This window comes from Neofelis nebulosa, chromosome 8 (assembly GCF_028018385.1).
Source record: "Neofelis nebulosa isolate mNeoNeb1 chromosome 8, mNeoNeb1.pri, whole genome shotgun sequence".
NCBI lineage: Eukaryota > Metazoa > Chordata > Mammalia > Carnivora > Felidae > Neofelis > Neofelis nebulosa.
In genome coordinates, this window is record NC_080789.1 from 98,808,480 (window position 1) to 98,823,485 (window position 15,006).

Sequence of the window (15,006 nt, forward strand, 5' to 3'; positions counted from 1 at the left end):
AAGTTGTGGGATGCGTTAGTGGAATGAATGTTCCCAATTTGGGGGAGAAAACACGTAGCTTCCAAGATCTCTTTAAACGTGTGGTATCACTATGTTTCTTGAAGCTCTGTGCCATAGTGAAACATATTGGATACGAGAGAAATCAAATCTGGGAATTAATGGATTTCTTTTTAAAAGTGAAGTCGTGATATTGACACCTTGTGAGAGATGCCAGGCAAATATTCTTTTAGAAGTCAGATGGGAGGCTTCTAAAATAGAGAAAATGGAGGAAATTTCTCTTTTCAAAGGTACAAATAACTGAAGAGAGGAATGGGAAGGTGAGTGAGTCAGAAATAGACAGGAGATCATTTCTGTTTTAGAAGTTTAAAAAAACTGTTTTTAGAAGGTGGGAATTCCCAGTATAATTCATACAGTTGAATCAATAATAACAGTATCTATATAGTATTTTATATGCATTATATCATATTTTTATCAAAATATAATTGTGAAGTAAATGGAATAATTTTAGCAAAGCTGAGGCTGAAAAAAACTAAATGGTTTAGCCAAGTTCCTACAACTAGTATGTGGAGTCCAAACTCAGTTCTAGTCTTCAGCTCATTCCCTTATCCATTGTTGGAAGAAATATAAATCTCTGTGGTCAGGAATCCAGGTTAGTATATCAGACTATATTCTTAATTTTCAATAATCTGTTGACAGTTCAGGTTGTTGCCCAAATCATCTGATATATAGGAACTACTTTCTCCTCTTTGGATTTATTTTTAAGTGTGTGTGTAAGTGTGTGTGTGTGTGTGTGTGTGTGTGTGTGTGTGTGTGCACGCGTGCATGTGCGTGGTATTAGGGCGATATGCAAAGAGGACGGGAATAGGTTTGTTATGGGGTCTAATAAAACTGGTTATACATTTTCATTTATTTGTTTGTTTAAGTTATAGCTGTAATCCTTGAGATAAAGGGAGTTGTGGTTGTGCTGTATGTGACAGTGCACCTGGAAATTTGAATTAATCTGTCTGAAAATGTTGGGCTAGATGCCATTAGATTCTGAATAAAGAAATATCATAGGTTAGACTACATGTTAATTTTGCCTTTCATTCAGTATTCATTCATTAGCTACCAGATGCTAAATAGAATGTAATTGATAAAAGTAAAATCCATAAAACCCTAGCCTTGGGGAGGTTTTGTGACCTCAAAAACTTGAAGTCTCCACTATTGTCCAGATCATCCAGAGAAGCATTTTTCACCACATCTCATACATGCATTTGGTAACCTTTTTTTTTTAATGTTTATTTATTTTTGAGACAGAGAGAGACAGAGCATGAACAGGGAGGGTCAAAGAGAGAGGGAGACACAGAATCTGAAACGGCCTCCAGGCTCTAAGCTGTCAGCACAGAGCGCGACGTGGGGCTCGAACTCACGGACTGGGAGATCATGACCTCAGCCGAAGTCGGACGCTTAACCGACTGAGGCGCCCCTGCATTTGGTAATCTTAAAGAAGCGTGTTCAGTGATATAAAACACAAATCTAAAAATTAGGAGACACTCTTAAAGGGAAAGAGAATGGTGGGAAGAGAAGTGGGGGAGCACTGATGGTAGAGATCTTACTGCACATCATTTTAGGTATTTCTGAGAAAGTAAAGAGAGAAATAAGAGGGAGATTTTAGGAAGCTGGGGAAGCTTCCTAAGTGCGAGAAATAAAAACTCATGTGCAACTACAATTTCTCTGTTGGCTTTCTTCAGGGTGTCCAGCTCTTTCCCCCATCTGGCGCCTGGCTGCCCTGAGTCTGTTAACTCTTTGTCTGATGCTGCTGATTGGGCTGGTGACCTTGGGGATTATGCGTAAGTATATTTTCATCAAACCCAAGAAAGGTGATTAGGAAACACATTTGTAAACTATGCAGACTCAGGTTTGACAATATTATATGATCACATCTCTTTCATTCTTCCAAGTCTCTAAGCTCAACAACCAAGGGACAGACTTTATGATTATGAGGATTTTGGAAATGGATTTTATCCATTCTTCTTAATAAACTAGACTGGATTATGAACACAGCTTTTGTTTTACTCTTTATTCATTGAAATGGGGAGCTTCTTTTCTGCATAGATGCACATCTACCTATTATCCCAGTAGTGACCAATAGAGAGCCAATGGAGGTGGACTCAAGGAAAAGCGTGCCGTTTCATTCACCCCAAAGACTTAGTACAAGACTGGCTTAATCTGCTCACTCAAGACCTTTCTAGTGTAGAAATAGCCTGCCTGCTAGAAATGAAAAAGAGATAAAAGCAAAGAGGAGAAGTTACCTGGGGGACCTTACCCTGTATATAGAAAGTTGAACCACCTCTGCGTAACAATGGAAGTTCCAGTCCCAAGCACAATAACCAAAAGAAAAAAAAAAAAGAGTATTCCCTTGGTTCTGACCCATCCTTGAGCTGTCAGGGTCGGACACGATAGGGAGTTGTGGACTAACATTAAGTGGAAAAACATCCTGAGAATACACACTTTGTAGGGTGTCGTTAAGTATATGATGGACGGAGTAGAGTGTTGGCATATTATTCCCTTTCAGGGGACTTGCAGGCAAGAAAGTTTTTTTTCTGGAGGATGCTAGCACCTTCCATGCTACTTTCTTTCATTTTTACATGTGGAAGATTTCATGGGTAATTAGAATTTAGACATACTGATTTGAAATTTAACTAGGAACTAATGATGTGGCTTTAGCCTTTTTTCTTTTCAGCCTTCTTTCTTTTAGAAAGAAACATGATGTTCTAGCAGCAGTAACAACTATTCAGTAGCCAATCATTAGGGATTAGCAGTTGATCTTCTACAATGATGTATATTTTAAAAATCAAGATGCACTGATGCATATTCATTGGTTCACTATAGATGGGTGAAGGGTTTTTTTTTTTTTTTTCTGAAGGGCAGTGACTCTTAAATTTATCGTGACGATGAATCACCTGAAGTGCTAATTAAAGAGGCCGATTTTTATGGATCCAGCGCCAGAAATAGTCTAGTGTGGCATTAAAATCTGCATTAAAAATGTTTATTTATTTATTTTAAGAGAGAGAGTAGGGGAGGGGCAGAGATAGAGGGGGAGAGAGAATCCCGAGCAGCCTCCCAGGCTCCACACTGTCACTGCAGAGCCCTGCACAGGGCCCGATCTCGGGAACCGTGAGATCATGATCTGAGCTGAAATCCAGGGTTGGACACTCAGCTAACTGAGCTACCCAGGTGCTTCTAAAATCTGCATTAAAAAAACCCCAAATATATGGATGATTCTGATAAAAGTGGTCTTCACATCATACCTATTGTCTTAAAGGATTCTGTTCCCATGAAAACACCAATTACATGAACCAACTCCAAATAAGAAAAAAAACCACACTAGACGAATGGCAAAATGGCATTGCCTTAGATGAAATATCAAAGATATATAATCATTAATTCATTCATTTAATACAAGTATAATCAGATGCAAAATCTCAATACAATTATAAAGGATGAGCCCCAAACAATTTGGAATAGCAAGGCAATCGTGTGTGCTTCGTCCATGATGCTTCAATTATTGGGAGCCACTAATACATACGACATGATGTAAGAAATATGGCTGTGTTAAAGGAATTACCTCTGGCTGAGAATAAGAGGATATGTGAACATGTATCCTATTATGTCTTGGAGTTTTGCAGACATCTCATGAAATTAACTCAGATTCAGAGAGATTAAGTCAACTGCAAAAAACCATCCACCAACAGCAAGATAACTTCTCCCAGCAGCTGAGCGACTACAGGAATTTTCCCACCGAGGAGGAGCATCTCAAATCCCAGATCTCCAGTCTATTGAAGCGGCAGGAACAGATGGCCATCAGGCTCTGCCGAGAGCTGATCATTCGCACTTCAGGTAATCAGGACCTACCGTCAGGTCAAATCTGTTGCCCCAGTGGGCACTGATCACATGAGCCACCTTGCAGTATGAGAAAGTTATGTTATCCAAAGACTCCTAATGATGTCACCCTAAATTTCCAGGGGACAAGGGAAGATAGCAATTTATTTAACATTTCTGAAAACACAGAAGTGAATTTGGGGAGCATCTTGCAATAATCCCAACCTGGATTCTTCAGCCTCTTAATGTGTGAACCATTTTTAGGTGATCCTGATGTTATAAGAAGTTAAAGTATAGCTGGTAACTCTGAGGCCAGAAGACTGAGCCCTGGAAGGAGAATTTCGATCACTGTTGCCCCAGCCCATAATTGGGGGTGATTTCATTTTCACAGGCTCCTAAAGCGGTATGTTTTCAGAATGCTGGGTCTCAGACCCTATCGTCAAGTTCAATTACTTAGTTCCCAAATCCTTTCCCAGTCATGCCAGGATTATTTAATTTGTGCTAATGGATGTAATTTCTTTTTCAGACCACAAATGCAATCCTTGCCCTAAAATGTGGCAATGGTACCAAAACAGCTGCTATTATTTTGCAACAAATGAGGAAAATACCTGGATTAACAGTAGAAATAACTGCCTGGACCAGAATTCCACTTTGGTGAAGATAGATAGCATGGAGGAAAAGGTCTGGCTGAATTTCTCTCCCTGGTTATAGAAATTATTCATATGATGGAAAGTAAATACATGGAATTTCTGACTCACACAGTGGGAATTCGGGCATTTTGAATGAGAATTAATACCTTAACGTCTGCAAACCAGAATGTGGCTCTCACATGATATTTTCCCCTTTGTCTCTCTCAGGATTTTCTGAAGTCACAGCCATTACCCAAGTTTTCTTTCTTCTGGTTGGGCTTATCATGGGATCCATCAGGAAAGAGCTGGCTATGGGAGGATGGCTCCATTCCGTCTCCATCCTTGTAAGTCTCAACTGTCGGGGTGATGGGGGGTGGGGGAAAGCAAGCTAAGAATACTAAGAAATTAAGAAAATCAATGTTAACTGTAAGAATTATAAACCTAGATACAAAAATAAAAGAGTACAATGTACGAAGAAAAGAGAGCTTCAGGAAAAACTATTCAGAGCAAGACTACCTAATTTCATGTATGTGACAAACTCATGGCAAAACACGGAAGCTTTTCTATTAGTTGAAATTTCTTCTTTTTAATTTAAAAAACAAATAATACACTTTGTTTGAAGCAGTTTATAAATATTAGCCCTATGATAAAAGCACTGTTATAGTCCTATTTTAGGGATGAAACAATTGCCATAGAGAGATTAAATAACTTGCCTGAGGTCACTGAGCTCCCAAGTGGCAAAATCAGGACCGAGTGCTTTTGTGATCATAACCTTGGGCTCTCTGCTACCCTGACTGCCCAACACTTACAGTCCAGAGGGTGGTGTTTATCATGGACATACATTAACACATTTATTTAAATTCCAATTGTCAACCACTTTCTAACAGCAAGTATGTCTAAATTGGCGAATCAGTTTAATAATTAGTTTTTTTGATGGAATTTACCAATTAGATTATATGGCAAATGTTTTTCATGACATAAAATGAGCTGAATCCGCACCTTCAAGGTTTTGAGGAAATATTTAGTGTACCTATAGAATACATGATACTTTGAAAATTACAGTTTTTGCAACTATTTAAAGTTGTGAAAAAATAGATGTCAAAAATATGTCAAGGAACACAGTCTTACAAAATTCTCTTAGTGATTACAAATCAAATATTTTGAGGAACACAGCTCATCACAACTATATCAAGACGATACAGTTGTATTTGTACTTTAAAAAAAATTTTTTTTAACGTTTATTTATTTTTGAGACAGAGAGAGACAGAGCATGAATGGGGGAGGGTCAGAGAGAGGGAGACACAGAATCTGAAACAGGTTCCAGGCTCTAAGCAGTCAGCACAGAGCCCGACGCGGGGCTTGAACTCACGGACCACGAGATCATGACCTGAGCCGAAGTCAGCTGTTTAACCCACTGAGCCACCCAGGTGCCCCTGTAATTTTAATATAATACGTGGTATTTGTACATTACATGAAATGTAAGGTCATTTGGCACATTTCTGGGTGTGGTGGGTTTTTTCTCCACCTCCCTTCCCATCAAGTGATTCACCCATTCACCTCACTCCTGTTTTACTCCTTAATGCATGTTGTCCAAATTTCCTTTTTTTTTTTAAATTTTTAATGTTTATTTATTTTTGAGAGACAGAGAGAGACAGAGAATGGGCATGGGAGGGACAGAGGGAGAGGCAGACACAGAATCCGAAACAGGCTCCAGGCTCTAAGCTGTCAGCACAGAGACCGATGCGGGGCTCGAACCCACGAACCATGAGATCATGACCTGAGCCGAAGTCAACTGATGCTCAGCCGACTGAGCCACCCAGACACCCTGTCCAGTTTCCTTAAACTGAGTTATAATCACTCATTTCCCACCAAAGGTACTGTGCTTCAGCGGTGGCTCCCCACATTACCTGAATAACAAACAATGACAGGTCTGCACTTTTGTCCCCAGATATATGTCATCTTTGTCCATTTCCCACCATTTTGTCATGGTGGGACACACCATGACAATTTTGTGCTAGCTAATGACCACTACCAGTCATATTAAATCAACTAGTCTGGTTTCACCCAAATAATCATGGCGAAGAGCATGTGCAAAGTAATAAAAACACAAAGATGAGAGTCACTTCTTTGCAAATGGAGCCATATTGGGCATGAGATGATTACACACTAATCCGGAGTGTTGCTGCTAGACTGAGGGTTTATAGAACGTGCCACCATACCCTGGGAAGTGCCACTGTTTCCATTTTGGGCTTTACGAAGATGAGTCCCTTCTCCCAAAGGACTTTTCATTATCCCAGGCCCCTCCGCTCACTCCCGGTTAAAATATGGAGGAGATGGTCCCTGTAGCAAGGTGGGGAGTCTGACGTCACTGATGCCCTGAGACTGTGGCTGTTATCACGCAAGGTGCTGGGACTGAGCTTCTGAATCACGCAGCCATTTCCTCCTGAGTGAGGCTAATCTCAGCAAGCGCATAAGCCAAGAGGAAGATTTAGTAAGCCCGGCCCTGAAGCCAGAAAAGAACACTGAAGTTTATGCAGATCATTCGAGTAAAAAGGCACACAGGAGGTTGAGACCGGATGAGCATGATTTGTAATGACATTATTGAAGGGTTACCACCAATTCCTTATGGAGGTACTAGGGACCGGTATCAGAACCAATCTATGTAGTCACTCATGTTCTCCCTTAACCCTTATCGTGTTCTTTCTTCCTCCTCCACACGTGTGTGTATACATGTATACATAACACAAAATTATATATACACAAAATTATATTTGTGCATAATAAAATGTAATAACTGTACACCCAGCACGTGATTTCACTTGTCTGTTTTCCTTCATAAAGTTCCAAAGTAAAGAAATCCTAGTACTTCTAATGTCATATGTGCTGGGTAGTTTCTACCACGTTAATGGAGAGGTTACAGATTCTCAACCCAGAACTTAAGTATCCTGCTTAAATAATTCTACTTGGGATTATGATTAACTTGAAATGAAAAACTCAGATATGCCAGCTTGAAGAACTTTGATATGTTGTGGGGGTGCCTGGGTGGCTAAGTCGGTTGAGCCTCCGACTTCGGCTCAGGTCATGATCTCACTGTTTGTGAGTTCGAGCCCCTCATCGGGCTCTGTGCTGACAGCTCAGAGTGTGGAGCCTGTTTCGGATTCTGTGTCTCCCTCTCTCTCTGCTCCTCCCCCACTCACACTCTGTCTTTCTCTCTCTAAAAAAATAAATAAACATTAAAAAAATTAAAAAAAAAAGAACTTTGAGATGTTGTGGAACCAGAAGTCTCTCAAAGTTCAGATAGATGGCTTTCAGTAACTGAGAACACTGAATTATGATCAAATTTCAAATATGAAATTTGTCATTAATTTTAAATGGATGACTTTCCAGATTCAGCCCTAGAGAATACACCCAGATCAACGGATCCAGAGGATGTGCCTATTTTCAGAAAGGAAAGATTTATCTTTCCCGCTGCAGCGCTGAAATTTCTTGGATTTGTGAGAAGACAGCTACATTAGTGAAGATCGAAGATCTGGATTAATACGCATCTTCCGAATTCACCAAGATGTAAGGGACTTGTGATTACGTTCATGTGAAGAAAGAGAAGGCTAGCCGACCACAGCCAAAAACATGAAAAGATGACGGTGTACGTAAACTATCAGGCAAATAAACTTCACGGAACATCCTCTGCTTCATCGTCTGATGGCTTCTGATCTGATGTTCTGGTGACTGCTGGGGACCTCGGGGGAATAGCCACTGTATGGCCCCGTTATTCTATCTCAGCATCATTTCACTGAAGTTCCTCCCTCAAATAAAAGGCTCTTTTCCTGCTCTGTCATCACACATGCACAAGCGCACAAGGGTGACGTTTGAATATTTAGCAGCCAGAATTGGCATAAGCCGCAGCCCTGGAACAATATTCAGGAGGCCCCGTTGTGACAGAGATCTGGGGATTCTGATCTGGGACAGAGATCTCAGACAGAGATCTGGGATAGGGGTGCTGGCGGCTAGGGCAGCAGCATTATACCAACTGATTTGAAAATATTTTAGTATCTTGGCAAATTGTTTGCTCGTACCCTTTGTACGAGCTTTGTCATATAGGTGGAGTAGCACATCATTTAGTATTTATACTATCAGTTTTTTAGATCAGTAATGTTGAGGTTATTGCTTGGGTAATCTGGGTATTAGAAATTGTGTGAAGATAGTAGAACCATTGTATTCTATTTTTCAGAACTTTCCTGCGGCATAGCTGGTCAGCGTCCCTGCACGGTAGTCGCTGAACATCGCAAATCTAGCTTGAACGTTTTTCTGGGACAAAATTGCTTATTCGGTGAAGGAGATGGTTTTTACTTGCTCCTCATATAATTGTGCAGCTGCATAGAGGCTCGATAGAATGGTAAATTAACCCACAATACTGATCTGGCCAAACCAGAGATCTAGAATTCACTGGAAAAACTGACGTGATCAGAGTTCTGAGCTAGGTACATTTCAGACTACTTTGACAATCCTTTGAAAGAACATCACGCTATGGACATCCAGTAGCCTTTTACTCTCTAAAGATTTAAAATTGAGAGCTGATTGAAATGTTACATAGGCACTAACAGAAACTCTAGAACAAAGGAATCAAAGTCTAATGTGAAAATGTGGTGAAAATTATGAGCAAAATATACTTAAGCACAAATTTGGAAACATAATTATTTCATCATAGTTCAAGTGAGCAGGCTTTACTAATTATCATACAGGACTGAAACACAAGTCTAACGCAGATTAAAAAAGCAACTTTACTCTTTTATTTCTTCAGTAGCTTTCTGTCACTGTCATTCGCACAAAGACAAAATTATTCCTCAAAGGTCAACGCCTCTGCACCTGACTCCCACACATTTGAGGTTTTCTTTATTCCCCTGGGAAAGATCATTTCTTCTTTTATTCCTCTATTTCTAACCATCGAAAGATCTACTATTAGTGTTAAAATATCTTTGTTGGTTATTTTGTTCCTATGAGGAGGTTACAAGTTTCTTCCCTGGTGTCTTGTATCTTTTAACTCTTATCTCCTGTGCACTCTGACTTTCACCCTCACTGAAAGAGGACGTTTCTGTTTCTGACCTCAAAGTGGCTCTGGAATTTCACCAGATCGTATTGCTCATAGACATCTCCCCGCTTCCCTGCCATCATGATGTCGTCCCTGGCAGCCTTTGCAGTGGATGAGTAAACCCAAAGGTCTTCTGGAAGATCCTCCAACCCCTTATGTCGGAATAATTTATTCCTTGCTGCTTTCTGATACCTTGGCTTATGTTATGAGACATGCCATATGCCAGGAGTCAATCTCTCTCTCTCCCCACTATTGAAAATTTCTGGAAGATATCACACAACACACACACACACACACACACACACACACACACACTGTCAAAAGTCCTGGGGAAAGGCCATGGTTTGTATTTATTTTGGATAACTGTCCTTCCCTCATTGAAGAGTTATGTAGTTTCCAAAGCCGTCTTCGTGTAAGATTTATACAGGTCCTTAAAAGGACAGATTCCTGGGCTGCACCTCAGGTCTAAAGACTCAGAATGACTGGAGGGCAGGACTGCGGAATCTGCAAGTTTCACAAACGCCCCTGGGGATACTTATTAACCCGGCCTGGATATTCGCCAATGTTTGAATAAATGGCCTCAATACTAGCTTCCCTGAGCAAGAATATTCAAAGGCAAAGGTGGCGGAACCATCCTCAAAGCGAAAACTCTTTCTTTTCTGTCTTTAAAAACATTTTGCTTATTTATTTATTTTTAATTTCATTTTGCCGGCTTTACTGTGATATAATTGACATATAACATTGTATAAGTTTAAGGTGGACAAGACAACGATTTGATATATGTATTGTGAAATGATTTCCACAAGAAGCTGGAACGTTATTTTTAATGTGTATTTACTTTTGAGAGAGAGAGAGAGGGCGCGCGATCCAGGGAGAGGCAGAGAGAGAGAGAGCAACAGAGGATCTAAGGCAGCTTCTGTAATGATAGCAGAGAACCCAATGTGGGACTCAAACTCACGAACCGGAAGCCAAAGGTGGACACTTAACCAACTGAGCCACCCAGGCCCCCCACAGTAGGTTCAGCTAACACATTCATCACCTCAGTGGATGGCTCTTTCTGCAGTGTTAGCAAAATTAGTTTGGTTCGTGCAGGGCGAATTGGGTCAGGACAGGTCAAAATTGGGACAGAAGTAATTACAAACCTCAGCTATTTCATTTTTGTGAGCTTGTCCCACAACTCTTTAATGAGAAGACTGGTTGGGGTGGTCAGGATAGACAGGTAATATGCCATTTGCTTTATCTGGCTTGGTGGACATACTCAGTTTAGCTGTGCGCTGAAATTATACTGAGAAGCTTTGAAGAAACATTGATGCCTGAGATTATTCCACCTCTTAGGACTCTGATATAGTTGATCGGGGGTGTGATTAGGTTATGGAAAAAAGAATTTAGGCTACTCTTAGGATTCTAATTTTCAGCTAGGGTTGAAAACCACTGGACTGAGATCATTCTAGCGACCGTTTTGTTGGCGTAGGGCTACCATATTGGTAAAATAGCCAGACGTCCATTATATATGAAGAGAGAAGGTGAGCTAGTCCCATTGGTGAGGAGTCCATGGCCTTGGGACAGTGGGCATGGTGACTGTGATCGGAAGCTAGGGTTGTTGGTATATTCGAGGCTGTATACTGATTGCCCTAAGTGAATCGTGCTTGTTATGTTTGCTTATGTGTGGAGAAAGATGAAAGGGCACATTATTAACACTATTTTCCTCAGGGCAGGTATGATAGTAAAACTAGACAGGAAGAGGATAGAATTAACTTTTAAAATTGAGAATTCATTGTGAAGCAGAGGACTGAAGAGTGGTCAAATTTAATAAGACGATCCTGAAGCCAATGGAATTCTGTTCCTCAGGTATGTTAGTCTTACTGAACAAGTAACTTGAAGAGCTGACATGTTTTTTCCCCCTCTCCTTCAAGGTATATAATATTATCAAGATAATAAAGTGCATCTCCCCTCAGTTTTCTCTAAATATATCTTAGTATGTTTTTCAATAATCAACAAAGACTGCTTGAAATGTACTGGTTCACCCATTATGCCATTTTTTTTTAAGTTTATTTATTTTTGAAAGAGAGAGAGTGTGTGCCATGCACCTGAGTGGGGGAGGGGTGGAGAGAGAGGGAGAGAGAGAATCTCAAGCGGGCTCTGCACCGTCAGCACAGAGCTTGTCACAGGGCTGGAGCCCACAAACCTGAACCGGAATCAAAGATTCAGATGCTTAACTGACTGTGCAACCCAGGCACCCCCAATAAGCCATTTTCAATGATCTCACAGATCATTTCTAATGTTGTTCCGTATGAATAATCTACGTTCCTCTTTCCGTTTTCGTAGTCATGGGGTCTAATGGCCTTGAAGCAACACCTCTACCTTGATGCCTATTATGTAGCTCCCCAGCGATTCTGGAAAACATTTGACATGAACGGATATTTTTGGCTATCTTGAGGACCAGAAAAACATGATGTTTCTGTAGGCGATTTTCTTCCATTCTCTGTCTAGAGTATGGAGGTAGGGAAACTGTTCTCTTCACGTTCAGGTTCACAGTTAGAGGTGAGAGTGCCGTGTGTCCTCTCAGTTGCTCAGCCAGCTGTAAGACACGGCGAGAGGTGTAATACTAGAAATAGCGAATGAGTGCTATATGTGGAAATACTGAAGGAGTGGTAATGTCGCTTTGGGTCTATTTACCCAAAAGCTGCTCTGTGTTTTCTTCATGTTCTAATTACCTTCTTTGGGTTAGGATGCATGTTCTACTTGTATACTCAATTGTAATTTTATTTATGGACAGAAGTCAAATCTGTGTAAATAATAAAATACGCTGTAGCTGATCTTCATGCTTCCCAGATCTGTTTAGACTGACAAAAATTCCTTAAAATTCCTAAAAGAATCGTGTAGGTGCCTCTGAAACGAATTGTGATGACGACGATAATAATTAATTATAATAACAATAAAAAATATTCAAATCCTCTGAGGAAAAGGCCATCTGTGAAATCAGGGGACCCATTCTGAGAGAGGACGGGAGGATTAAGTTTAACGTCCTGGTTTGGGCACAGGGTTGGTTGGTAGAATAGTCCACGGCACAGGTGGACGTAACCTTGCAGTCTCTCTGCCCGGCCCCTGGGACCTGGAAAGTGTCCCTGAATAGCACTGTGAGCTGACAAGGTAAATCTCCATTTTAAGGGCCAAAATAAGTAGTTTCTGGGAGGCCAAACATCTGTTTTTAAAAAGGCACACCTGGCGGCTCAATTAAGCGCCCGACTCTTGGTTTCAGCTCAGGTCATGATCTCGCAGTTTTTGTGGGTTCGAGCCCCATGTCAGGCTCTGTGCTGACAGTGTGGAGGCTGCTTGGGATTTTCTCTCTCTCCCTCTCCCTGCCCCTCCCCTGCTTGTGCTCTCTTTCGCTGTCTTAAAATAAATAAACTTTAAAAAACATATATATATATATATATATATATATATATATATATATATATGTTTTTACATATATGTTATATATATTTTAAATATATATATTTTAAATATAAAAACATATTTTTAAAAATATTTTATATATTTTTATATATTTGAAATATTTTTATATATTTGAAATATAAAAACATACATATGTTTTTATATATTACATATATATTTTTATATATTTTAAATATTTTTATATATTTGAAATATAAAAACATATATATATATATATATATATATATATATTTTTTTTTTTTTTTTTTTTTTTTTTTTTTCTTTTTTTTCGGGTGGAGAAATTCAAGTCATGAAAGACCAGAAGAGGCTTCTAGGCTGCACCAGCAGGAGGCAGCAGACTATCAGTGAGACGGACAGGTATGCACCAGCTAAGGAATTTGAAATTTTTGTTGTCTGACATTCCGGATGTTTCTTCCACTTTTAAGGGATTCTCATAATCGGAGAGAGGAAGGGGTTGTGGGATTTTCTTTCAGCATAAACCAAGATTATAACAAAAACAGCCATCTCCAGACTATTAAACTAACAGCCAAGGGGAAAACTTACAGACACTATGCGCTGTTTTTAATCCTAGCCCTCAAACTCACAGTACTGGGCAAAGGTAAATTATAATTGGCATGATAGAAAGAGCATTTGAATTCTTATTGGATTCGTTTGGTAATGATGACAAGTTATGAATTTCTGGTCTATCTCCTTGATTCTCAAGTCTTTTATAATTGTTTTTATTACAGGAGTAATATTCCTTAAGTGCTTTGCTCCATCATTCAATCAAGTAATTCATAGTGGAATAATCAAAATAATCTACCCTCACAAAATCAGATAATTCTCCGTAAATACAAAACATGTGGGTACTTAGAGGAGGCCAATAATTCCTTTGAAAACATAAGCACATATCTTTGACTCAATTCTTCCATGGTATTTTGTGATTTTAATTCAGAGAATAGAACTTAAAAATATTTCAATTCATGAACACAATTTAAAAACTTGGTTGATAACTTACAGATGTCATAGTGTTTTATTTTGTTCATTTCTAGGTAATAACTGTAGCAACAACTGCAGCCTGTGAGATAAAAGATTTTTTTAGAAATAAGAGAAATTTTTAAAAATTCTTTTTATTGAAGGAAGAATTGTGATAGACAAATTTTAATATCTGTGCCTTAGAATTTTGGCTGTTTAAATATGGATATTACCTCAGCCTTAAAAAAAAAACCCTAAAATTTACATATAAATGTGGTTTACTGCATTATTAATTCATCTTTTAGTTTAGTGTGTGTTTGTTTTTTTTTATTTTTTAATTTTTTTTATTTTTTAATATATGAAATTTACTGTCAAATTGGTTTCCATACAACACCCAGTGCTCATCCCAAAAGGTGCCCTCCTCAATACCCATCACCCACCCTGCCCTCCCTCCCACCCCCCATCAACCCTCAGTTTGTTCTCAGTTTTTAACAGTCTCTTATGCTTTGGCTCTCTCCCACTCTAACCTCTTTTTTTTTTTTTTCCTTCCCCTCCCCCATGGGTTTCTGTTACGTTTCTCAGGATCCACATAAGAGTGAAACCATATGGTATCTGTCTTTCTCTGTATGGCTTATTTCACTTAGCATCACACTCTCCAGTTCCATCCACGTTGCTACAAAAGGCCATATTTCATTTTTTCTCATTGCCACGTAGTATTCCATTGTGTATATAAACCACAATTTCTTTATCCATTCATCAGTTGATGGACATTTAGGCTCTTTCCATAATTTGGCTATTGTTGAGAGTGCTGCTATAAACATTGGGGTACAAGTGCCCCTATGCATCAGTACTCCTGTATCCCTTGGATTAATTCCTAGCAGTGCTATTGCTGGGTCATAGGGTAGGTCTATTTTTAATTTTCTGAGGAACCTCCACACTGCTTTCCAGAGCGGCTGCACCAATTTGCATTCCCACCAACAGTGCAAGAGGGTTCCTGTTTCTCCACATCCTCGCCAG

General features: G+C 39.5%; 1 protein-coding gene across 2 annotated transcripts in view; it reads left to right on the top strand.

The window, feature by feature from the left end:
* Nucleotides 1-8,332, top strand: part of CLEC12B (C-type lectin domain family 12 member B) — a 19,884-nt gene extending 11,552 nt beyond the window's left edge. For both annotated transcript variants that reach the window (XM_058743695.1, XM_058743694.1), the window contains exons 2-6: nucleotides 1,731-1,829; nucleotides 3,661-3,879; nucleotides 4,388-4,542; nucleotides 4,719-4,834; nucleotides 7,878-8,332. In XM_058743695.1, coding sequence (XP_058599678.1) covers nucleotides 1,793-1,829; nucleotides 3,661-3,879; nucleotides 4,388-4,542; nucleotides 4,719-4,834; nucleotides 7,878-8,028 — 678 coding nt within the window. In that variant the 5' untranslated portion in view covers nucleotides 1,731-1,792 and the 3' untranslated portion in view covers nucleotides 8,029-8,332. The remainder of the gene's footprint in view (nucleotides 1-1,730; nucleotides 1,830-3,660; nucleotides 3,880-4,387; nucleotides 4,543-4,718; nucleotides 4,835-7,877) is intronic.
* Nucleotides 8,333-15,006: the final 6,674 nt, after the last annotated feature.